Source organism: Convolutriloba macropyga, chromosome 1, assembly GCF_964194025.1.
Source record: "Convolutriloba macropyga chromosome 1, txConMacr16.3, whole genome shotgun sequence".
NCBI classification, from domain to species: domain Eukaryota; kingdom Metazoa; phylum Xenacoelomorpha; order Acoela; family Convolutidae; genus Convolutriloba; species Convolutriloba macropyga.
The window spans coordinates 31,197,874-31,222,499 of NC_134468.1; the positions used below are offsets into that span (position 1 = coordinate 31,197,874).

The 24,626-nt window shown below is 33.5% G+C and overlaps 2 protein-coding genes across 2 annotated transcripts in view; both read left to right on the forward strand.

Annotated features, from left to right (window-relative positions):
- LOC142338286 (uncharacterized) overlaps positions 1–24,626 on the forward strand; it is a 263,519-nt gene that overhangs the window by 51,974 nt on the left and 186,919 nt on the right. The window lies entirely within an intron of this gene.
- On the forward strand, positions 1,356–19,264 carry LOC142337882 (deoxyribose-phosphate aldolase-like). Its single transcript, XM_075387496.1, has 4 exons — positions 1,356–2,245; positions 11,022–11,208; positions 18,278–18,396; positions 18,910–19,264. Exons 1-4 carry the CDS (start codon positions 1,776–1,778, stop codon positions 19,142–19,144), a joined length of 1,011 nt encoding a protein of 336 aa, XP_075243611.1. The 5' UTR covers positions 1,356–1,775; the 3' UTR covers positions 19,145–19,264.

Sequence of the window (24,626 nt, forward strand, 5' to 3'; positions counted from 1 at the left end):
TTTTTCTCCAATGTGTCAACCCCGGAAGAAGCCGTAGCTGTTTTCATGCCTATGGTGAATTTTGGTAAAAGGTTCACTATTTATTTTGTCCAATTTAGCTGGTTTTTTAAAAAGTTATCTCATTTTTTTACTAATCTCATTCTATGCTTAGAATTTATAAAATTCGTTTTCTCTACGCTTTTGGTACAGGCATAATTTTGTTGAACTCAACTGATGAAAGGTGATGCGTTTTTTAGCGATGCTTTAATTTTGCGTGGTGGCTTAATTTGCATCTGCAAAATTCTAGAATGTATTCACCCTCTTCGTTTTCTGTTAATACTTTTCACTCAAATAGCTTGAAAGTGATCAATCAGTGCCTATATAACTGAATCATCAAAGCTGTTGTAAACATATTATCAATTATAATTGCTTGTTGGGTCTTGGATGCGAGATCGATATAGTGGCGAAATAGCTATCCTTCTCAATAAGACACCATCACTCGACGAGGCTAAATTGCCTTTTTGGTGCTCGTACAGAATAGTGGTTGTACCGATCGATGTCATTTATAAAACTAAGTAAATGGTTGTGCTCTTTTCTCCCTGTTCTGAAAACCTTATGTATTATTGTATTAAATGTTAATGTTTTAAGCTTTTCTGGCATTTCCTCGTACATCCCTGGAATTTCGTATGAGTTTTTTTTTATAATTTCGCGAAACATATCCCGAGTATCCTGTTACTTTGCGGAACTCTTCCCGGAAATCTTGGTAATTATGTCGAGAAATTAACAACAATTATCAGTCCCAGTTGGGTTCCTGGTAATTATCTCACCGGGAAAATTGGGAAATTGACCAGAACAATAAACAGAAAAATGCCATTACACCGAGAAATGTTTCACTGTGGTTGGATAGCTCTTTAAGCCAGTGTATGAACAAGCTGTTTCAACTCTTGAATACAGCATATACAGTGGTAATGATAACAGGAATTCAGGAGTAAAAGTGTTGACTCATGTGAGGCCAGGCCAGTCTTTTTAGCTGGTAGGAAATTAAATTGATACTACCAGGTCTATCTGGACCCTGATTCGTTTCAGAAGCCACTTAAATCAACCTGAACTTTAAAAATCATTTTTCAAATGTGTTCCTTAGATGTTCGTTTTTTTAAATCTCAAGTTTTCTACAATTGCCTCCTCTATTCCAAAAAAGGCACTTCTTGAATAGAACTTAAGTCAGCAATTTATTGAATAATCTGAACTTATTTGTACTGTAGGTTTAGGCTTAAATCTTGAGTATTATGTAAAATAACATAGAGTTAAGTTGAGAATGGGAGGCGATTGCAGAAAAGATCCAAATCTCCGATTCCGTACACACTCATCCATTTGCAATCTAAGAGAAGAATAGATCAGAGTAGAGTTTCTATGATCACGTTCAGTTCGAAACAGTCAAACTGTCACCAAATTCAGCTGGCTCTCTCAATCCTGAATTATGCCTATTAATAGAGTGTACTCTTAATGCTATTCCGTTTTCAGTTGATTGAAATGCAGTTGATAAATGTGAAACTTGTTCATATCTTGATTTGTCAATCATTGTTGCCCTGATATCAGTTTCACTCCACAACTGCCTGGTACTGCCTATCATACATACACACAGTTTAAAATTGCTATCAATTCTCTTGAACCGAGTTGCTTATCAAATTGTCAAACGCTAAACGTGTCTCAAATCTGACTAGGTGTGGTAATTTATTGATCACTACTTAATTTATTCAATTATATACAGCTTAACGTCAAAATTTAATGCCAAAATTATGGCCAAAAATCCAGGACTTGCTTTCGATGAGAAATACTTCCAAAATGTCAATGTCAACGCTTCGTGTATTGAAAAACTGACCAATGAGATAATAGAAACAGTCGACGGCTGTGACTTTTTCGACGTACAAGAAAAGCGTGGAAACGGCGGCAAAATTGATTGGTTGATTCAAGCAATCGAGCTTATTGATTTGACAACATTGGCAGGCGATGATTCGCGATCTAATGTCGCTAGACTGTGCTATTCGGCGATCAACCCTATTCCGAGTAAGATTGTGAAACAAGCGGGTACAGAATTATCAATAGCACATACAAAATGTGCAGCTGTTTGTGTTTATCCTGCATGTGTTGGATACGTGAAGGAATCTCTCGATTTGGTGGAAAAAGAGAAGAGGCCGGATATTGCAGCTGTGGCGACTGGGTTTCCGACTGGGCTTTTTGGGTTGGAATCTCGACTGCAGGAAATAAGGTCAAGTCAAGGCGTAGGCAGCGCTTCATTGCTCTATCCTTTTTGTAATACTGTTTTTATTCGAACGCTTGTGAATATCTGTTTCGCTATGAAAAGCTCAAGAGCAAAGCCAATAATCTAAGAAACGCCGAACTTAATTTTCCCAAAAAATCAGTTTTAAGGTTTAGTTGTTCCGACCCGCTTTATTGGCGGAGGAACTATATGCTCAACTGTTTTTTTTTGTCCAGACAATTTTCGCCGGTTGATATATTCTTCGTCCAGAATTGTGAGTGGTATCATTAGAAAGATTGTCAAGCGTAGAATATCCAATAAAAAGTTTTTTATTTTCATGTTTCTTAAAGAGTTACGGAGGTTTAGAATTTTGTTAACGGTTTGCTCATGTCCGTTGTTTTAAATCAATTTTTTAAATCAAAATTGCATAGTTTATTTTTGAAATATTCAAATTTCTTTTGCCAAAATATCCATTATGCAAATATTTAGAATAATGACGTTTTTATGAGCCCCGCAGCGATAGCAAGGCCAATTCTGATCTCAATGTCGATTTTTTGCGAGGAAAAAGGATTCGAATTGTATTTTTGATGTCATGTTTTAAAATATTTCTTCTTACGTTTTTCCCAATAACAGACAATTCTGTTTTGATTTAGGCCCCTCTAAGTGATGCCCAATTTAAGAATATTGTGCTTTCTGCGTAAAGCTCTGTTTTTATGGCTCGGGTAAAGTATTTTCGTAAATTTTTTAGTTGAATTCTCACGATTAATTCTTGAGTTTTGTCAGTGTATTTCTTTTCTAGTTTTATGACTGTGGCCACATTTTCATAAGTCTCCTACGCTATCTTAGGAGTTATTAAAAAAACTCTCTATGACTTTCAGATGATGCCTAATGGTTTTTTGAAAATATTTGTTTTCAGTTCATATGTTTTTTTTTCATTGTTTGTTTATTATTTGTTTAAAGTGATTTCATATCACTTTATTGGCGTATAAAGCAGGTAATTTGGATTGTTTTTAATGTTTTTAGTGCATTTATTATGATTTTAAAGGATTCGACACAATTCTCTCAAAAATTTAATTATTCTTTTATTTTTGCCTGTCTTTCTTCTTTTGGTAATTGTATGATATTCTGATTGACAGATCTCAATGGCTTACTTTGAATAAAGCTATTTAGTATTTTCAATTAAAAGATATTGGTTTCCATGACCTTGAAACTAATTTTTTTCAGATAGTTAAAACGAATTTTTAACTTCCTTTGTTTTTGTCTACATGTGTATTTTACTCAATAAAGACAGGTCCCATAACTTTCCGGTTGAAGTGCTAGTCAATTTGTCTAATATGGTTTCTATATGAAGACATTTTAACTTTGTTATTGGTTTTTTTAAAAAAGAGATATACATTACATTGAGTTTTGGTAACCGTTAATTCCTTGGATGTCTAATTCCGCCCGAAAATCAAGCCCAGATAATTTTTAATGATTTTGTCTCCCTCAGACACTACTAAAAAATTGTAGTCGATAAATCATAGTTCGTCCAACAATTGGCTGTTCGTCCAACAATTGGTATGTTTCCTTCACATTTAACTATCATATTTAATATACTTTGTGGCTTAAAAATGCAGTGGAATAGTGTTACCAATCATTGCTTATGACAGACTCTGTTCAAAATCTTGCCGAAAGTTTTGAAACATAAACACAGTGAGGTCAATTCGGACCAAAACTAAGGCAAATTAAAAAGCTAAAACCCTATAATTAGTTGAATTACCAAAAAAATTCACCTCCCAATAGACAATTTTGTAATAAGAAAAATGTTTATTTTGTGGAAAATGTCCGATCATGCTTCGAAAACTTGAATCATGAATCATCAAAAGAAAAAAGTTTACGAGGGGGGGATGCAACTTGAACTACTCTGCGCTCGTGCATTTAATTTGAACGATTGCACCTATATTAAGCAAAAAATGAAGAACAAATACGGTAAATGCCAAAGTTTCTTTTACGTTTTTTTTTGCATTAATGGCGGTGCAACGTTTCGAAAAGTATGCAGATAGTAGTATTCACTGAATTTTTTTTGTATTAACGTCATTTTACAAAAAATCCTTAAAACTAGTAGAGGTAACTTTTTATTCTCAAATTAGTTTCTTCGAATAAATTGAATAATACTTGATTGTCTTTGTTTAGCTAGTAAATGAAAAGGCAATGAGTGGTTCTTTTCACGCTTTTTTTGTGCTATTCAGTGGCAATTGAAGCTAAATGCTCCAGTCTAAAAGCAAAAAGGCGATTGATTTTTTAATAAAACAAGGCGGCTCGGTAATGTGCGATTGCACATAAGGTTTCGACCCCGCTCATCCACAATTTTGGCATAATTGTCTACCAAATGAGGAACAGATAGAAAACCCCAAAACTTAAAGTATTTTTTCAAAAAACAAATATTGGTGTATCAACGAAAAGATAGCCTACAAAGAAAATAGCTCAGTGGAGTAAAAAATGATGCATTAGATTCATGAGATATGCCAATATTAAGAAAGCGAGTCAAGACGAACAGCAAAATCAAACAACAACAAACATTAATTACATCAAAAAATTTGTGTCCGTTTTAAAAAACAAAACTTAATAACAAAGTCAAAATAGCGTCAGATAAAACTGAAAATAAACAACATAACTTGTAATTCACCAGAAAAAAATGATTATTCACCAGTTCATAATAAAGCTTCGTAAGAATTTGACAAAAAAGAACAGAAACTTTAAAGTTAGAAAATTCAAAGAATTTTTTTATAAAAACAATTAATTTCAATGTAATGAAAACCATTAGGAATCAACTAAAATATCCCATAGGTTTATAATTACCAATGCTTCTATAGAAGGGAATTAAGAACTCTTGGTATTCAATTTTTTATGCAGTTACAAAAAGAACAACATATAGACAACAAACTAAAAATCAATTAAAACTTGCCAGAAAATGATTTGGAAGCCGTAAGGCCATACTTTGGCCCCCAAAATATGTTCGATTGCACCTTCGTCAAACACCGATAATGTATTATGTGGCCGCTCATTAATGAAAATAAGCAACAGTTAGACAAAAAGAGAAAAAAATGCAAAATTATGTAATACTCGTATTCTTTCGAAAAAAAATTATTTCCAGACATGAAAGCCATTAATTACAAAATCAAAAAGTTGAATTGGTTCGTCCATTCTTCCAAAGGAAGCCCTTGAGACCCGCAATTATCCAGAATATGTCTTAGGTCTACAAAAGAACGTCAAATATGACAAAAAAAACTCATTTACTTTTTTTTGTGAAAAACACGTGTGGAAGCCAGTAAAGTCATAGCGAATTCTCTTAAAACATTAGATTTTGTGACAGCAATCCCTTTTGACACCTTCCCTTTAAATGTATTATGTGACCTCTCTTTAATGAAACTAGGTAACAATTAGACCAAAAAGAAAAAAAGCAAGATTATGTAAAACTTGTTTTTATCGAAAAAAAATTATTTCCAAAGACATGAAAGCCATTAATTACAAAATGATAAAATTGAATAGGTTGATTTATTCTTCCAAAGGAAGCCCTCGAGACCTGCAATTATCCAGAACATGTCTTACTTTACAAAAAGAACGTCAAATATGACAAAAATCAAAAATTAATTTAATTTTTTTGTGAAAAACCGGTGTCGAAGCCAGTAAATTCATAACGAATTTTTTAAAAACATTAGATTTTGTGACACCAATCCCTTTTGACACCTTCCCTTGACAAAAATAATGTCATCTTTAACCTTTAATTTACGAGACCAGGTAACAAACAGACAATAAAAGGAACAAAATTGCGAAGTTGAAATGTTTTTCAAAGTCATGAAAGCCATTATCTATCTTCTAATATCAGAACAAATTACAAAAAATTTGTGAAATCTAGTAGTATCAAAGCCATAACACCATAACTTAAGGCGTAAAACCGCAATAAATACTAAGTTTGAATTCAGCAAAAAGAGGGAGCACTCGTTGATTGCTGACACTACGCTACAAGTTGACCAAAGTAAGAGAAAAATGGAGGCAAAGTTCAGTAAGCCATATTTTATTTAAAAATCAAATATTTTAAAAGTCAAAACGACCATAAGCTTCCAAGCAATCAACTAGATAAATAAGCTAATTGGGAAGCCAATAGGACCTATCACTATTGAGCTTTGATTTGAAATGTTCTGTTATTTGATTAATATAAAAAAGATCGAATTTTTTTTTAAAAAAAACCGACTGATGACAATCCGAATTATTTTTGGATTGTAACGGTCCAAGATTGGTACGGAATCCATTAGGATGATTTAATTTTTGGAATGTCATTGATATAGATTTTTTGTTTGTTAAAAAATCAAAAATAAATGCTGCGTTTTTGATAATCAACGAATAAAGTTAGCAAAAAACGGCAAAGTTTTATTTACAGAGCACTCTCAAGGGAAGTTGAAGTGGAATTAGCCCTCTTTTCAGTCTACGAAGATTGTGTTAGTGGTGTTTGGGTGTGCACTTCCTGCAAATTTAATCAGAGAGGACTAAAGAAACTTATTTCGTGCTATTTTTGATGAAAAAGTCTGAATTTTTTGAAATTTTTAGCCAGAATTTGTGACAAAAAAATTCAATGAAAATAGCCGACAATGTATTTTGTCTTTAAACGTAAAATCAACAATATTTTCATGAAAAGTTTATTAAATTTTATTAAAATTGGCGAAATTTTAATTAAAAATTCCGAAAAAAGGTGAATGAAATCGACGGAATTCACTCTATTTTCTCGAAAGTTTAAACCTCGATATCTCCCTGTCAAAAACGAAAATCAAAAAAATTTTTTTAATTCCATATTTTACGCTGGACAAGCTTTCGAATGATACCAGTCTCAACTCCCTGCGATGAATATATCGATCGGCCAAAATTGACTGAACAATAAAAACCCAGTTGAGTATATAGTTCCTCCCCCCTCAAGAGGGATCGGAACAATTATCTGGTTTTTATTAAGGATATGAATTATATTTGACAGATTTATTTGATTAAGCCTCAAAATTAGCTGTCCCTCGAAACAGAAAAGCCGGAAGTATCATAATTAAAAAATTGCCTTGAGCGAGTAAATGCTTTAAAATCAATGCGATTTGGACAAAAAATTATTTAATTTAGCAGAAAAGCGACAGAATTATAATTCCTGATCATTCGCTTACGAGATTGCGACCGAAAATTTTAGGCCAATGTTTTGCACAAATTGGGCTCAAGATGGCTGATTTGGCCTCAGTTTTGATGAAAAGGCTAAACATGTGAACAATCATCCAAAATTTTAGCAGAAAAAATCGGGGCAAGCGATTCAGCAAGCCTTCTTTACCTATAGAAGTAAAAGCTATGTCATTATAGAAAACAATTTATTGTCATATTTGAGTCTATTGCGAGGCCGCGCTTACATACTTGACCTGACCTGTGAAGGTATGCAACTGGGGAGGGTGCGAATGAGATAGACATCGTGATCCAGAGACAGCTGGTGTTGAGGGGTAATTTTAAAAAAAAACTGGTGTATGAACGAAAAGATAGCCTCCAAAGCAAATAACTCAGTGGAGTAAAAAATGATGCATTAGATTCATGAGATATGCCAATATTAAGAAAGCGAGTCAAGACGAACAGCAAAATCAAACAACAACAAACATTAATTACATCAAAAAATTTATGTCCGTTTTAAAAAACAAAACTTAATAACAAAGTCAAAATAGCGTCAGATAAAACTGAAAATAAACAACATAACTTGTAATTCACCAGAAAAAAATGATTATTCACCAGTTCATAATAAAGCTTGGTAAGAATTTGACAAAAAAGAACAGAAACTTTAAAGTTAGAAAATTCAAAGAATTTTTTTATAAAAACAATTAATTTCAATGTAATGAAAACCATTAGGAATCAACTAAAATATCCCATAGGTTTATAATTACCAATGCTTCTATAGAAGGGAATTAAGAACTCTTGGTGTTCAATTTTTTATGCAGTTACAAAAAGAACAACATATAGACAACAAACTAAAAATCAATTAAAACTTGCCAGAAAATGATTTGGAAGCCGTAAGGCCATACTTTGGCCCCCAAAATATGTTCGATTGCACCTTCGTCGAACACCGATAATGTATTATGTGGCCGCTCATTAATGAAAATATGCAACAGTTAGACAAAAAGAGAAAAAAATGCAAAATTATGTAATACTCGTATTCTTTCGAAAAAAAAATATTTCCAGACATGAAAGCCATTAATTACAAAATCAAAAAGTTGAATTGGTTCGTCCATTCTTCCAAAGGAAGCCCTTGAGACCTGCAATTATCCAGAATATGTCTTAGGTCTACAAAAGAACGTCAAATATGACAAAAATAAAAAACTCATTTACTTTTTTTTGTGAAAAACACGTGTGGAAGCCAGTAAAGTCATAGCGAATTCTCTTAAAACATTAGATTTTGTGACAGCAATCCCTTTTGACACCTAGGAATGAAACTAGGTAACAATTAGACCAAAAAGAAAAAAAGCAAGATTATGTAAAACTTGTTTTTATCGAAAAAAAATTATTTCCAAAGACATGAAAGCCATTAATTACAAAATGATAAAATTGAATAGGTTGATTTATTCTTCCAAAGGAAGCCCTCGAGACCTGCAATTATCCAGAACATGTCTTACTTTACAAAAGGAACGTCAAATATGACAAAAATCAAATTAATTTAATTTTTTTGTGAAAAACCGGTGTCGAAGCCAGTAAATTCATAACGAATTTTTTAAAAAACATTAGATTTTGTGACACCAATCCCTTTTGACATCTTCCCTTGACAAAAATAATGTCATCTTTAACCTTTAATTTACGAGACCAGGTAACAAACAGACAATAAAAGGAACAAAATTGCGAAGTTGAAATGTTTTTTTCAAAGTCATGAAAGCCATTATCTATCTTCTAATATCAGAACATCGGCTCATCTACTCTTCTGCCGGGTCATTGTACAGGAAATTAGATACTACTAAAGGACAAAGTAAAAACGACAGTTAAAGACAAAATTAAAAAATTCAATTAAATTTTTCGAGAATGTATCGTCGAAGCGGTAAAGAACCACAATCTATATCTTTGAGGACTTAAATATCATCATTTGTGCGTTATTTTGAACGCAAAGATGTGATATATGAAATGACAATAACGTGATAATTTGACAAAATTAGAAAACATGAAAAATGGGCAAATGCCTACAAATTACAAAAAATTTGTGAAATCTAGTAGTACCAAAGCCAGAACACCATAACTTAAGGCGTAAAACCGCAATAAATACTAAGTTTGAATTCGGCAAAAAGAGGGAGCACTCGTTGATTGCTGACACTACGCTACAAGTTGACCAAAGTAAGAGAAAAATGGAGGCAAAGTTCAGTAAGCCATATTTTATTTAAAAATCAAATATTTTAAAAGTCAAAACGACCATAAGCTTCCAAGCAATCAACTAGATAAATTAATTTCAAGCTAATTGGGAAGCCAATAGGACCTATCACTATTGAGCTTTGATTTGAAATGTTCTGTTATTTGATTAATATAAAAAAGATCGAATTTTTTTTTTAAAAAACCGACTGATGACAATCCGAATTATTTTTGGATTGTAACGGTCCAAGATTGGTACGGAATCCATTAGGATTATTTAATTTTTGGAATGTCATTGATATAGTTTTTTTGTTTGTTAAAAAATCAAAAATAAATGCTGCGTTTTTGATAATCAACGAATAAAGTTAGCAAAAAACGGCAAAGTTTTATTTACAGAGCACTCTCAAGGGAAGTTGAAGTGGAATTAGCCCTCTTTTCAGTCTACGAAGATTGTGTTAGTGGTGTTTGGGTGTGCACTTCCTGCAAATTTAATCAGAGAGGACTAAAGAAACTTATTTCGTGCTATTTTTGATGAAAAAGTCTGAATTTTGTGAAATTTTTAGCCAGAATTTGTGACAAAAAAATTCAATGAAAATAGCCGACAATGTATTTTGTCTTTAAACGTAAAATCAACAATATTTTCATGAAAAGTTTTATTAAATTTTATTAAAATTGGCGAAATTTTAATTAAAAATTCCGAAAAAAGGTGAATGAAATCGACGGAATTCACTCTATTTTCTCGAAAGTTTAAACCTCGATATCTCCCTGTCAAAAACGAAAATCAAAAAAATCTTTTTAATTCCATATTCTACGCTGGACAAGCTTTCGAATGATACCAGTCTCAACTCTCTGCGATGAATATACCGATCGGCCAAAATTGACTGAACAAAAAAAACCCAGTTGAATATATAGTTCCTCCCCCCTCAAGAGGGCTCGGAACAATTATCTGGTTTTTATTAAGGATTTGAATTATATTTGACAGATTTATTTGATTAAGCCTCAAAATTAGCTGTCCCTCGAAACAGAAAAGCCGGAAGTATCATAATTAAAAAAATTGCCTTGAGCGAGTAAATGCTTTAAAATCAATGCGATTTGGACGAAAAATTATTTAATTTAGCAGAAAAGCGACAGAATTATAATTCCTGATCATTCGCTTACGAGATTGCGACCGAAAATTTTAGGCCAATGTTTTGCAAAAATTGGGCTCAAGATGGCTGATTTGGCCTCAGTTTTGATGAAAAGGCTAAACATGTGAACAATCATCCAAAATTTTAGCAGAAAAAATCGAGGCAAGCGATTCAGCAAGCCTTCTTTACCTATAGAAGTAAAAGCTATGTCATTATAGAAAACAATTTATTGTCATATTTGAGTCTATTGCGAGGCCGCGCTTACATACTTGACCTGACCTGTGAAGGTATGCAACTGGGGAGGGTGCGAATGAGATAGACATCGTGATCCAGAGACAGCTGGTGTTGAGGGGAGAATGGGAAAAGTTATACGAAGAAATACGACAGTGTAAACAAGTGTGTGCAGAAGCAGGTGCCTGTATGAAGACTATCCTGTCTACGGGCGAACTCGGATCTCTCAACAATGTCTACAAGGTCAGTTATGGTGAAATGATAACTTAATTTCTTCTCTTTGCTAACTGTTTCGCAGTGCCATCGATTTACTTTTTGTCTGCATCTTACGCAAAAAGCGATTTGAGATGGCGACTGTGGACAAGCCGATTAAAGCATTTTCTATCTTTTTGTTGCGACCCACTGTTCAGTCATTTTTCGCCGACCGATAATGAGTTGTGAGTGGTACCATTTGAAAGCGTGTCGAGCGTAGAATATCAAATTAAAAAGATTTTCTTGATTTTTTGATATTCGCTTTTTCCGAGAAGTTAGGTTGCAACTTTTAGGCTCACTTTTAGGCTCACAGCAAGATGAACGTTAGGCTCACTTCCGTTGTTTTGTTCACATTTTCGCTACTTTTTGCTGAAGTTTTGATCAAATTTTCTAAAAGTACTACAATGATAAAAATTTTGACGATAGTCTTACTGGTTTTATGTTTAAAAATAGAAGAGAGTTTCTGAATGGTTTTAAGCGACTCTTTTGTGTAAAACTTGGGCTGACTCTTTGAAAAGTCAGCATTTTTTAATAGCCGCAAAGCCATAGCTAAGGCTTATTATCTTGTTTCTTTTTAATTTGTCCACAGGATTTTTGATACGACCAAATGACGTCAAAATCACCACTTCAAATCTGCTTTTTGTTCATTCCTTCAAGCCATTTTAACTGAATTGCGTGCGTAACGTTATTTTTCATTCTGAGTCGAGGGTGTTTTTTTTGTCCAATCTCGTGATTAAATTTTTGGTCACACGTGACTTACATCGCCTCACTTTCAAAAATGACTTCCTCACTATGAAATTGACTTTTGTTCACTTTAATTCAAAGAGATCAGGTCAAATGAGTGTGTCACTCTAATTGAAAGGTATTTAAAAGTAGCTTATAGAATCAGCAATACGCTAAACATATTCTTAGAATACAACAGCTTAGCATTTTAATGCTTGTCACTCTAATTGAAGGTTATTTAAGAGCAGCAAATAGAAACAGCAATAAATTTTATAGATTTTAAATCAAAATTTAACATCTCAGCGCTTAATGAAAAGAATAAGTTTCTTTTTTGGTCTGTCTTTGTACCGCCTTTTTGAGACTACAGATCTATGAAGCTATTGCGGCTATTTTCTGGCAATTTGCCAGCTATGTTATTAATTTTGTAGTCTCATAACAGTCTAATTAATCAAAGGTCGTAATCTGTATCTAAGGAGCTATCTATTAGTGAAATTATCCAATGCTTTCAGTTGATACCTAATGGTTTTTCTTTTCTGGAACTCTGTAATTATCCAAATTTCATCTTTTGTTTGTGATATATAGACTTTTTGCGAAATTATCTATTTCGGTATAAATTATTTTGGAGAAAAATTATTTGCTGGACGTGCATCAATAGCAGGATTAGTTTTGTCCTGTTTTTGGCATTTTACAACTCAGAAATGTATTCGGATCGTCAGCAGGCGGGGTCTTTTTTAAAAAGAGTCTTTGCTTTTTCGTGTTAATTACAAACGAGAATAATTTCAAATCAAAACATTGACCAATCAAATTTACATGCAAATGAAGGCCAATGACTAATTATCATTTCTGCGAAAAGCTTATGATTGTTTTGCCTTCAACGCTGTGTTTGCGTAAATGTTTGAAATTTTGTTCCGCCTGTATTCGTTGTTGTTTTTGTACTCTTTGGAGTTTTTCTCAATCATTTTATATCCAATTGGTTTCCTAGGCAGTAAAAAGTTAACCTATGTAATGGTTTTTAGTTAAAAGTTTAAGGTTGTTATGACTTACGGCTATAAAAAAACTGCCTTCTGTACATTTCAATGGTTTTTGAAGTTTGCTATTTTCTGTCCTATTTCTGTTACCCTTTTGCGTAGTCTCAGCAAATAGAGTATTATTTGCATTTGTGTGTTCTTATTTTAGTAACGGTTTGTTCGGCTTTTAAACTAGTTTTTCTTAATATTTTCCATTTTTTGCTGTCTTATCCGTTTATCACTTTAATTGAAAGCCAGATAACATAATAAATGCGTTGAAAGAAGGCTCAATTAATTATGATGAATAGTTTTTTTGAATATATTATGATGGTAAAGGCGTCGACCCCGTTTTTTTGCAAAATTGCATTAACTTTTTTATTTTGTTCTTTTTCAGCCGTACGTTATTCTGGATATTGACAGTTCTTCCAGGTCTGGATATTGACCTTGGCTTCCTATGAAGATACAAACGAGCCCATTTAGTGTTTTCAGTTGATAGTTAATATTTTGGATGAATTTGAAATTAATTGTTTTCAAAAAGTAAATGTATTTTTTGCCTCTTTTTTTGTTTTTGTATAAAGGTTTATTTTTCTAAATTGGTTGAATCCTATAACTTATTCTATTGAAATTTAAGTTAATTTGTTTAGTTGAGATTTTATCGGACTCTTTTTTGCCTTGGTTTTTAAGTTTTTTTTAAATTGATAGAAATTGAGTTTTGGTCGTGGTTAATTCTCGTGGTTTTTATTTGATTTTCTCATTTGTCTTCCCTTTTATTCGCGTTAATGGGAGGAAACATCGGCCCTCTAATGCAGTTCTACTTATTTTTTCCAGTGGGTTGAGTAGAAAGCGATTTCTTAAATGTGCACAACAATTATTTTCGTACAATATATGAATTTTTCATTCTTTTCTATCTCTTCGTCATTTAGTAGACAGTTAATCGAAAATGTGGCTGAGTGGGGTCGGGAAATTATGTGCAATCGTACATTACCGAGCCTCCTTGTTTAATTAAACTTTTAGAAATTAGATTGCATATCGGAAGGCAGTATTTCATTGAAGAAGGCAAATTTTATTATACTCCTTTGGTTTAAAATGTGCTTTTGCCCTAGATCGAGGTAGATCTGACATAGTCTGTTTATTTTCGAAGTTCCAGCATATAATAAAATTTCTAATTGCAATTATAGAGAAGCAATTATTGTAAACGTTTGTCTCTTTTTTATGTATAACTTTTGCTTGACCGTTTTTGACTTTTCGAGTGACTTTTACGCCCTTGAGTTTTTGGGTGATCTAAAATTCTCTCTCAGTCACAATTCCAAGAAGCTGAACTCAAGTGGTGGTTATTTAATACTAAAAGTCAACTAATAATTGCGCCCAAACTGGTGCCATTTTTTGTTTTAAATTTTAAAAGTGATAAATATTGACCTCTAATGTGGTTGTTTGAACTTCTTAGTCCTTTTTAAGCTCCCCCTCCCCCGACTGAAGCAGGCTGCAATTGATTAGAGCTCCCACTAGTCGTTCGAGAGCAATTCCTCCGACGTTTAGTCGGTTATGTTTTAAATTTGTTCTAGCGTAATTTAGTTAACTTTTAGGTAGATGAATTTGATACCAGTTTTTTCCTCGACATATTGTCAATTTCATGTCGAAATAGTTAACAATTGGATCAATTTATATTTATACAAATGCTTTTATTTATTTAAATAGTGATGCTGCTAGAGTTTTTTCACGTGTTTATATACCAATAAGGAGACTGTAATTACCGTGCGCATATGATTTTGAACCCCTCTCGTTTTTAGAATTCAAATAATTTGAATTTTATTGGAGTGTTGTCTTTTTGAAAGACTCGAAGAGGTGTTGTTTTTGTGTGGTTTTTAAATAAATGAGCGATCAAAGAAACTGGAAGTCGAGGTAAGAATAAAGTTTAAAAGAAGTTGTTTTTGTGAACAAATTCGAAGAGTAGAGAATAGAGAAGTTTTGTTCATAGATTCTTTTTAAACAGCGAGAAATGTAAGTGTGAATTGGTCATCGCTATCCAAGCATTTTTTTTATTCACCCATGGTTTTTTCAAGCTGTTATATAGTTTTAAAGTTTTTTGTCTAAAATAGTATGGTAGTACAATGTTGATAATATCTGATTTGTTTTGATAGTTTTTCCACGCCTTTTGATAATTAAATAGATTTTTAGACTAATATATAGTTTTTTCAATTGTTTTGAGGGTTTAAAGGCTATTTTATCCGTATTTTATCCATTATATTGGCTTATGGCATTTATTGCTAATTGAATTGAAGCCCAATGTTGTAGCAACTATATTAGTCATGTGGTCTTTTTATGCGATTTTTCGTCTAACCATTTGACTTTTCGTCCTCACAAACGGGATAAACTGGTAACGCCCCGAGGGCATTACAGAGGCTCTCAGATCCTTACAGATTTTTTTGTTTGACCTTTTGCCTTTCGTCCTCAAAAAGATGACAAACCTAAGCTCTCTTACAGCCTTACCTACTAGTCTCAGTATGCGTTTGACCGAAACTGTTTTGGAGACATAAATTCATGGTGTGATAAATGGTTCTTAGAGTTTTACCCCCCCCCCCACACACACACACACACATACTCACGCACACTTCACCCCTATCGCTCCACCAGCTACCCAACGCTTTTCGACCCATAAGTTCCCAGTGCCCCCGTGCAGTAAGCTCATGACGTGTAGATGATTACTTGATCTGTGTGAAAAATGAGCATTGATGTTAGTGATATTTTAATTAAAAATTAGTCGGTGTCTGTTTCTCAAATCATGCTGACCGTTTGAGAATCGGTTGATTTTTGTCATAATGAGATTAGTTCATGTCGCAAGTTTCATAACACATATTAAACTCATATGGAATAATTTGCTCTTTATTGTTTTCCCTACTAAAAAAAAGTTAGTACTGTCTGAAGACAAAATTAGTTCACATAGTTATGGAAAAGTTGAATGCGAGATATTGAATGCTTGCTATTTCTTTTCCTGTGGGTTTGTTCGACTTTGTCTTTTATTCGATTTTTGTGATTGAATTTTTCCTCTTTTTGTGAATGGTTTTCCCGATCCATTGATAGAATACACTAGGTCTAGTCTTTTGTTTAGTCACTGCAAATTGTCCATCAGGACTTGTCCTGCTAGGTTTTTTCTTTAATTGGAGCGTAGGTTTGAGTCCTCAGCACTTGCGGTAAACTTGAAAACATTTAACAGGGTAAATAAAGCTAACCTTTTAATTTTTTGCAACGTTTTGTCCATTAGAAAGAGCGTCAGGATAGATGAAATATTCAACATTGACAGCGAAGAAGTTAATTGCTCGTTCAGTTTTATGAAAAGGACCTTTTAAATCTGCTGTGCTCGCACATATCGAAGTTCATAGAACGGCTTGTGAAACCTTCTGAATGTTACATCATCTATTTTTTCAAATCTAAGAAAAGATATGTTTTAAATCTAAGAGAAGTGAACTGGAAATTGTTTAGAAGTGTTTTGAGCTAAATTTCAGTAAAATGCAATTTTTTTAAACTTTAAGTTTTAACATCAGACTAGAAAAGCCGTTTCATTTTATAGCCGGATTTTACAAAAATTTTAGATATACATAAGCAGAAGTTTTGCCGTGTGATTGAATTATTCAATTAAATTTCAAAGTTATCAATTTATAATTGGTCCAAAACTACCCATCGGTCTTGACAATCCATACAATATACCAATGGTTGATGAAACTTTTTTTACGGAAAATGTTCAAGACGCCACAAACAGCTCTATAGGTCAGAGGAACTCAATATTGAAACGAAAAATGATTAACACGTTTTGAGTTCTAATTTCATCGACTAGCTGTTTTGAATTTTGTTATCAGATCGGCTGCGTTGCTTTAGATAGTTTGCCGATAAATATCAAGTTGTCAGCAATTTTGGCCTCAAAACGACGCATCATTATCACACTAAGCCATTTTGTTACTTGTTGATGTTAATGATGTAGGGTTAGCAGAACCTTTACTTTACATGTTATCTATTTCGAGTGACAATAAAACCACAGAGAATTTTGTCGAGGGGTCAATCGCATTTTTAGGGTGTAATTCGACGTGTTTTGTTATTGGTTTAACATTGCATTGGAATTTTATAATTTCTTAATATGATACCTTTTGTTGATTCCAAAAATTAATACATATTACAGTCTTCTTACAAAGTTCTTTTCAAAGTTGTATTGGAACTTTTTTGCACTTTTTGTTGTCCTTTTCATTGCCTTGATTTGAATAATTGATTCATGACAATAATTGCAATTTATCACAATTTCTGCCTAAATTTGCATTATTTGCGTTTATTTGCATTATTCCCATTACTTTGTATTTTGTTTTCAAGTCTTTTTTTGATAAAATTGAATAAAAATTTAGTGTTTACACAAAGAATTTGTAAAATGATGCATAAATTTTTAAACAGTTTAATGAACAGTGCAATTGGTTGCGAAAGTTTTTTCGATTTTAGATTTCTGATGCATCTTTCTTTACGGAGGCTTTTTTAATGTACTTTGCGAATAACTTTTTCATGCTTCTCATAATTTTTGTCTGGGATAGGTTGTCGAGGTGGCAACAACTTTGATTTAATATGTTTTGTTGTTGATTTCCAAAATTAGTACACATTGATGTCTTATAAAATTGTAATTTATCATATTTTCTGTCCATTATTCCTTTTAATTTGAATTTTGTTTTGGAGTCTTCATTTTTTTCATAAAAATGAATTATAAATAAATGTTTTTTACTAAGAATTTATAAATTGATGCGTGAATAGACAAACAGTTTAAAGAACAGTGCAATTGGTTGCGAATACTTTCTTTTCATTATAATGCGTCTTTTTTGCCGAAACTTTTTCATGTTTCTTTTAATAAGACTTTCCACAGACTTTTTCGCCACTATTTATTATTTTTGACTAGTATATGCAGAAGAACTTCATTATAGAAGTGTTGGCAGAAAATCAGAACAGTAAGTCGTTTGTCGCATCAAACTGTTGCAACCGTTGTTCAAACTGCGGACTCAATATACGGAAAATTGTGAAAAAATACTTTCTGAACCATGTCTCTGCAACGTAACTGGCCGATTTTGATTAATTGGATACTTGTTGATAATCGTCGTTTTCGCACAATTCCTTTTTAAATTTTTTAAAAGAAACATTGAAATCTAGACCACTACCTGGGAAATTGAGGAGAGAAGTTTGTGTTCATGCACACGAGCTGGACTTTGAGGTACTTGCGTGATTACTGTTCAAACATATGCACACAACAATTGTATCTAAATCATCTGTTATCTCTGACTCATGTAGTAAGGTATTCTATCCTTGTTCAGGCGTCAATGGTAGCCATGTTGGCGGGGAGTGACTTTATCAAGACATCCACTGGCAAGGAGTCTGTGAATGCCACTCTGAGTGTGGGCATTGTCATGTGCAGGGCCATCAGAGACTACTACAGGAAAGAGAGGATGCAATAAAATAAATCGAAAGCAAATAACATTTTCCCTCTCTTCTACCCTTATATAAATAAATGTAATAATTAAGTTAATTGGCACGTGGAGCATACATGTCGCTAAAATTTGCTCATTTCTTCAATTTAAAAAAGTTGATATCAACTTGAGGCAAGGTTTACTTTTCTTCAAAGGATAGCTTGCAAAATTGTAAGTTTTGCTTTATAATGACCTAATTAAAGCAAATAGAACTAGATATATGCTCGAAAATTAAGTTATGCTCGAAAATTAAGTTATGCTCGAAAATTAAGTTAGCGAAGGAAACATGTCGAACGACATGCTTTGTGGTGTGAACAACTCTTCTTTTCTTTTTTTTAAAAAAAAGCAAATCTCTTATCTATTTGAGAATACAGTTAAAAAAAGATTGATTGAATAAAATTAAATTAAGTGGAGTATAATTGTAAACCGGAAATTTTCAGATTTTAATACTCTGTTAGATTCTCTTTCCTGCTCGTGCTCAGGCTCTCGAATAAGACTATCAAAGTTGGACTGAAACCCGCAGGAGGATTGAAAACATTCACTCACGCATGTCAGTGGATACATCTGGTCAATACTTATCTCGGTTCCGATTGGTTGAATCCAAAGTTGTTCCGAATTGGAGCGAGCTCTTTATTAGACGATGTTATCAAAGAGTTGGCGAAGTCCACATTGGGACGACCTATCAAAATGGAAGATTATCTGTTCGATGAATAATTGACTCAATCAATTTTGAGGATTAGAAATTTGCTAGTTTTGTAAACAATGAAACAATGTGAAAGACTTGAATTAGATTTTGTAATGAACAGAAATCTAAATTTAAATCTTGTTTTTAAACTTCTTTATTTGGATATGAAATCTTTAGCGATTAGGTAATAAGTGATGGGAAACGAACACCATTTTGTGCATCTGTCTCTTCAAAGGTGTAATAGCTCTTATCTGGACAGAGCTAAACTGACTACATATGACTTATCTGGACTTTGCGAAAACTTTGTGTTTTGTAATTTTTTTGCAAATTTAAAAATCCTGTTTTTCTCCGCATGGTCCTGAAGTATTATCCTTATATTGCTTTTGAGTAAGGCATATTTCTTTTGCATTACTGCTACAGGACAGTGTTCTGCGTTAATTTTATCGTTCGCGCAAGCTTGTGCCTACAAATACTTTGAGTTTTAGGTAAAAAATTATCAGACCTGATTATTTTCTTGTCCATAACTACAGCTACTCATTCACTCAACTTTGTCATTCTATCACCTGTAAAATTATTTTAAGGCTCATCTAAATTAGGTTGAAAATTTCTAGAAATCTATACAAAAATTTTTTATGTCTTTATGCAGTCGACTTAGTGCGCTATTTTTCTTATCACGATCTGCTATTCAATTTTAAAAAAGATTTTTGCTTGACAACTGCAGTTCTGAATGAGTTTTGGTTTCGAAATAACCAAAAACTAAAGAAAACGATTTTGCCTGTGTGGATCAACTGCTAACATATGGATTGTCTCGAAAATCATGTTTCTTCGGATGGTTGATAGGTCATTTCACTGAACTGCGTTTTCTTGCTAATAAGAGCTCTTAAAAAATCATGCACTGGAACTGCTGTCTGTCAAATTTTTGTTTTTTTTTAAAAAAAACATGAGACGAATGAACGCGCGAGCACATGTACTGTCTTAAGAGTTTTTTGCCTAAAATGCTGTTAATTACCGATAATTAAATCCGTGGAGACTGTTTACAGTTTACATGTTAATGCCCTTGCAAAATCAAATATAAAATGGAAAACAACAGTATTAAAAAAAAATCAGGAATATTGGCATCCTAAAATAACAAATGTGAGCTGAAATTCAATTTATGGGCAAGATAAAATTGTTTGAATTACTTTTAAAAAAGAGAAGCCCCATTGATAGTTGATTTTGAATAAACAAAAATTAATCTGCAAAATTATGCCTTCATCAAGTATTCCTCTCAATGACTCTTTTTTGACGATATTGTCAAAATAAATAGCAAAATGATGAATTTCTAAAAATTCTCAGATCTGAATTAATATGCGTGTACAAACATTAAAATGACTCGACTCATATTAGGTTTTCCCCAATCACTTCGTCTTGCTGTTTCCGCTAATGATTTATACGTGAAGAACTTTACTATGAACAAACTAAGTACAAAAATGATTACGCCATAACTTCAAGAAATAAAAGCAAAATGCAGGAACTTTTTAGAAAATCTTAGATTTTGGAAGAATCGAAACTATCTAGCAAAATTTTAAGGCTGTTGCTGCAGCTACCTGAATTGAATAAATGTGTGCAGCAGAAAAGTTTGCAAATATTGCTAGCAAATCCTGTTCCTTAAGAACGCAAATATTGCAGCAAATCCGACAGGAACGACACTCATAAGAAATTCTGTACCAAACGAAATATACTTTTAACAGCGAAAGTTATTTTCTTTTAACAGCGAGCTGAGTTTATTCTAATCTATCTCCAGGAGCTCAAGAATTTTTTTTCATATAAATTCAAAGTAATTTTCTTAATTTTTTTCAAATATTTCAAAGTTACAAAGCACGGTAACTCTTTTAAGTCTTTTGCTCTGACAAATTTGATTTAAAATTAACCCTTCATTAGCCTCTAGTCCCTCCCATTACTTATTTTTGTTGGAATAGAAAACATATCAACTTTCACTTCTTTTATTTGGTGAAGTTTTATTGTTTTCTGTTTTCATTTGACTATCTTTCTCGGCACATTGGTTTTCACTTGTCAACATCAATTGAAAACAATTTCCTGAGCTCATTCGTCAACGATAAGCTTGCTTCATGTCTAAATCTTTTTTACGTTAGATGTACTGTTTTGGAATTAGGCAGTTCCTTTTCTGTTTTTTTTTGTTGCCTTTTCTCTGCTTGGCACGCTAGCACGTTGCCTTTTTTCTTCTAATGCAGAGTTCCGTAAACGCAAAATTGTTGGACTAATTTATCTCCAGGAGCTCAAGAATTTTTTTTTCATATATATTCGAATTAAATTTTTCAATTTATTTTTCAATTTTTTTTTAAAGTTACAAAGCGCGGTTACACTTTTAGCGCTTTTGATTTGCCGAATTTGACCTTAACTTGACCTGCTATTAGCGACCTGCTAATAGACCCTCTTATCACTTTTTTGATGGAATAGAAAACATTTCAAATGTTTCACTATATTTATTGGGTTAAGTTTTCTCATTGTTTTCTGTTTTCATTTGACTGTCTTTCTCGGCACATTGGTTTTCCCCTTCAACTGCAAATGGAGAATATTTCTTTGAGCTCATTCGTCAACGATCAGCTTGCTCCATGTCTTAATCTTTTTTGCTTCAGATGTTCTGTTTTGGAATTTGTCAGTTTCTTTTCTGTTTTTGTTGCATTTTCTCTGCTTGGCACGCTATCACATTGCCTCGATTCATCTTATGCAGAGTTTCCATAAACGCACAATTGTTTAACTTTTCAGTTTTTGCAACGCCTTGAGAATATATCCTGCCAGTTTGTTCAGTTCAATTTTTCAAAAAGAAAATACCGGTTTAAAGAATAATTGATATTACTATGTCCTGAATTACAGCAAAATTTTTATAAAAAATTGTGCGAAAGCATAAATATTGGCTATGTGTCGGCCGATAACGGATGAAATTGACCATTTGTTGACCTAAATTGTCGGTCTGAACCAATAAATTGGGCTGAGAAAGTCCCACGAAAAGATTTTGAATCAACCAGCTATAAAAAGAACGTTGGTCGGCTTACGAAGATAGCAGGTCCATCATGTATAATTATGCATAGGACGTAGGCAAATTTATGAACAGGTCATGGACTATATTTGGGTATGAAGAGACCGTGGATCTACTTAAGAAAAAACTGTCGCTAACAATTAAAAGCGTGCGTTTTTTCATATAATGTCGAAGTTTATATTATGAATTATTTCGGTTTGCAAGAAAAAATTGCCACTAGGTCCCTTTGTTTGCAAGATTGCTTGAAAATTCTGCTGTATTTTGTAAGAGTTTTTTATACCTTGTAGAACAATAAGCAATTCGTTAATACGGCTGGTGAAAGTCGATCAACAAATCTGGTTTTATGTTCCACTCTTTGGTCAAAAATAATTGGCTGATATTGGATTGATATTTTCCAGTGCTCCAAAGCTTAGCTCTGCAAAAGCTACTGGATCTTCTTAACTGGCCAGATATTTTAACTTTTGATAATCTGCAAATAAAAGATTAAAAACATAAAAAGGGGCCAGGGTTGACCGGTATTGGGTATGAAAAGACAGGTGGCTGATCTAGAAGACTTTGTGTCGAAATTCCTTGTGTTCTAGACCATGTAATTAAGGTAGGAACGTTACCGCTCACCTCGACTTTATTTGTCTTTTCATATGGTTGACCCCTCAAACAGGGAATTCAAGACCGGTGATGGCGTATGAAAACCAAGCGTTTAGTCAATTAGTGTTAGCTTGGTTGCAGTTCCATGGTACAAAAAACGGCATCACCAACTTAAATTTGCTGAATTGTCTTTTCCTCCTAGGCCGCAAAATTTCCCTCGAAACTGAAACATGTAATTCCTTAAAGCGCGTTATTTATCTTTGCTGAATTCTTTAAAGAGAACTTTATATTAATGTAGTTTGTGTTTAATGACAAACAGTGCTGTATTAGAAATTCATTTGAGTACTATACCGCAGACTGCCCCCAAAGGTGGTTTTTGATAATTTTCTGCTATCAAAACATAGGTTCTTAGAACAAATAATGTGTTTGTTCCTAGCAGCCATTAATATTTCATTCTGATCAAAAGATTATCACACGACTTACTTATTTCTCGTGATGAAAAAAAGTACATTATTTTACAATGGAAAACAGATTCACTCTGTTGATTGCTTCCCATTTCTGATTTGATTTCCTTTTTTGCCTGTGTTTGTGGTGTCCAAATTTGTTATTCATAATCAACAAAATCTTACTTTGTTTTCTTCGGTAGGTTAAAAATCAAATTTTGCCTGAAGACCTGCAATTTGAGCTAAGATGGGAGGATCTTTGCCAGTACATAAAAGTGTTGTACTTTGAAGTTTTTGCTGCTTTCGAAATTATCAATTATTCAGACTTAAACTGCAGCCATACCTCCGCGGAAACCGGAACTTAAGCCAGTTTTGTAGCTGCGGCTTTTCAAACATTGACTCTTTGTAGATCTTCCGCTTTTGCAACTGTTTGATGGCTTTTAAGTTACTTTGACAATACTTAGTTATATATAGCCATGGATACGCGACGGGTCTTCAGTGGGTTGTTATTGGTTGTGATGGCAATTATGTTGAGTAATTTGATAGTGTTTGATATCTTGGCTGTTGTTTCGGATGTGGATTCTGTGCAGACTCAGATTGAGTTTGTAGACACAGGCGGTGATCTCGGCAACTCAGGTGCAATTCTTCCTAAGGTCGCAAAAGCTCTAAAAGTGTCTAAGTTTGAGCTAAGCATTTACTGGCAACTTTTCGCTTTTTTCTCAAATTTACTCAAATTGCTTTGAGCTAGTTCCCTAGATGCAGGGTAGTGGATCGGAGCCCCCTGCTTTTTCCAATTTTATTATTTTACCCCCCCCCCCCCCGAACTTGTCCATCCCCCATTCAAATTGCTTTTTCTAAATTCTTAATTGCTCTAAAACTTGAATTTGTAGTAGTTATGCTGGCTTTTTTTCGTGCCGTTTGTCTTCTAACGTTTCGTTTGACCGTGTTTTCGTCTGATCATTTGATTTTCGTCCTCAGAAAACAGATGAACAGGTAAAACCGAAGGACATTGAGATCTGCAGCGTTCGTACTAGTCGCTTAGTGTGCGATTCGCCGAAACTGTTAGGAAACTTGAATTAAAGCTCTGAAGGCCGGTTCTTTCTCGCCAACAATTCAACCACACTCCCCACTTTACCCCACACCACCTCACTCCACACCCGTAAATCTGAACGCTTGAGGCCAACCGGGGCGGGGCTACCATCCCATTCCTCCTCTCCCCATGGAGACCACGCCTCGCCACCCTTAATTAAACGAAAGCTAGTCCCGTAAGCAGCAGCAAGATTCTAACGAAACCAAACTAACTAGTCGTTTGAGCGCAATTTGTCCGTCGCTAGTCGGTTGTACCGATGTTTAGTTGTGTGCGGTTATGCTGAGGCTTTAAAGCGTCTATATTTTAGAATTCCTGCGATCTTATTTTTTGATGTAATGTACGTCTACAGTGACGTT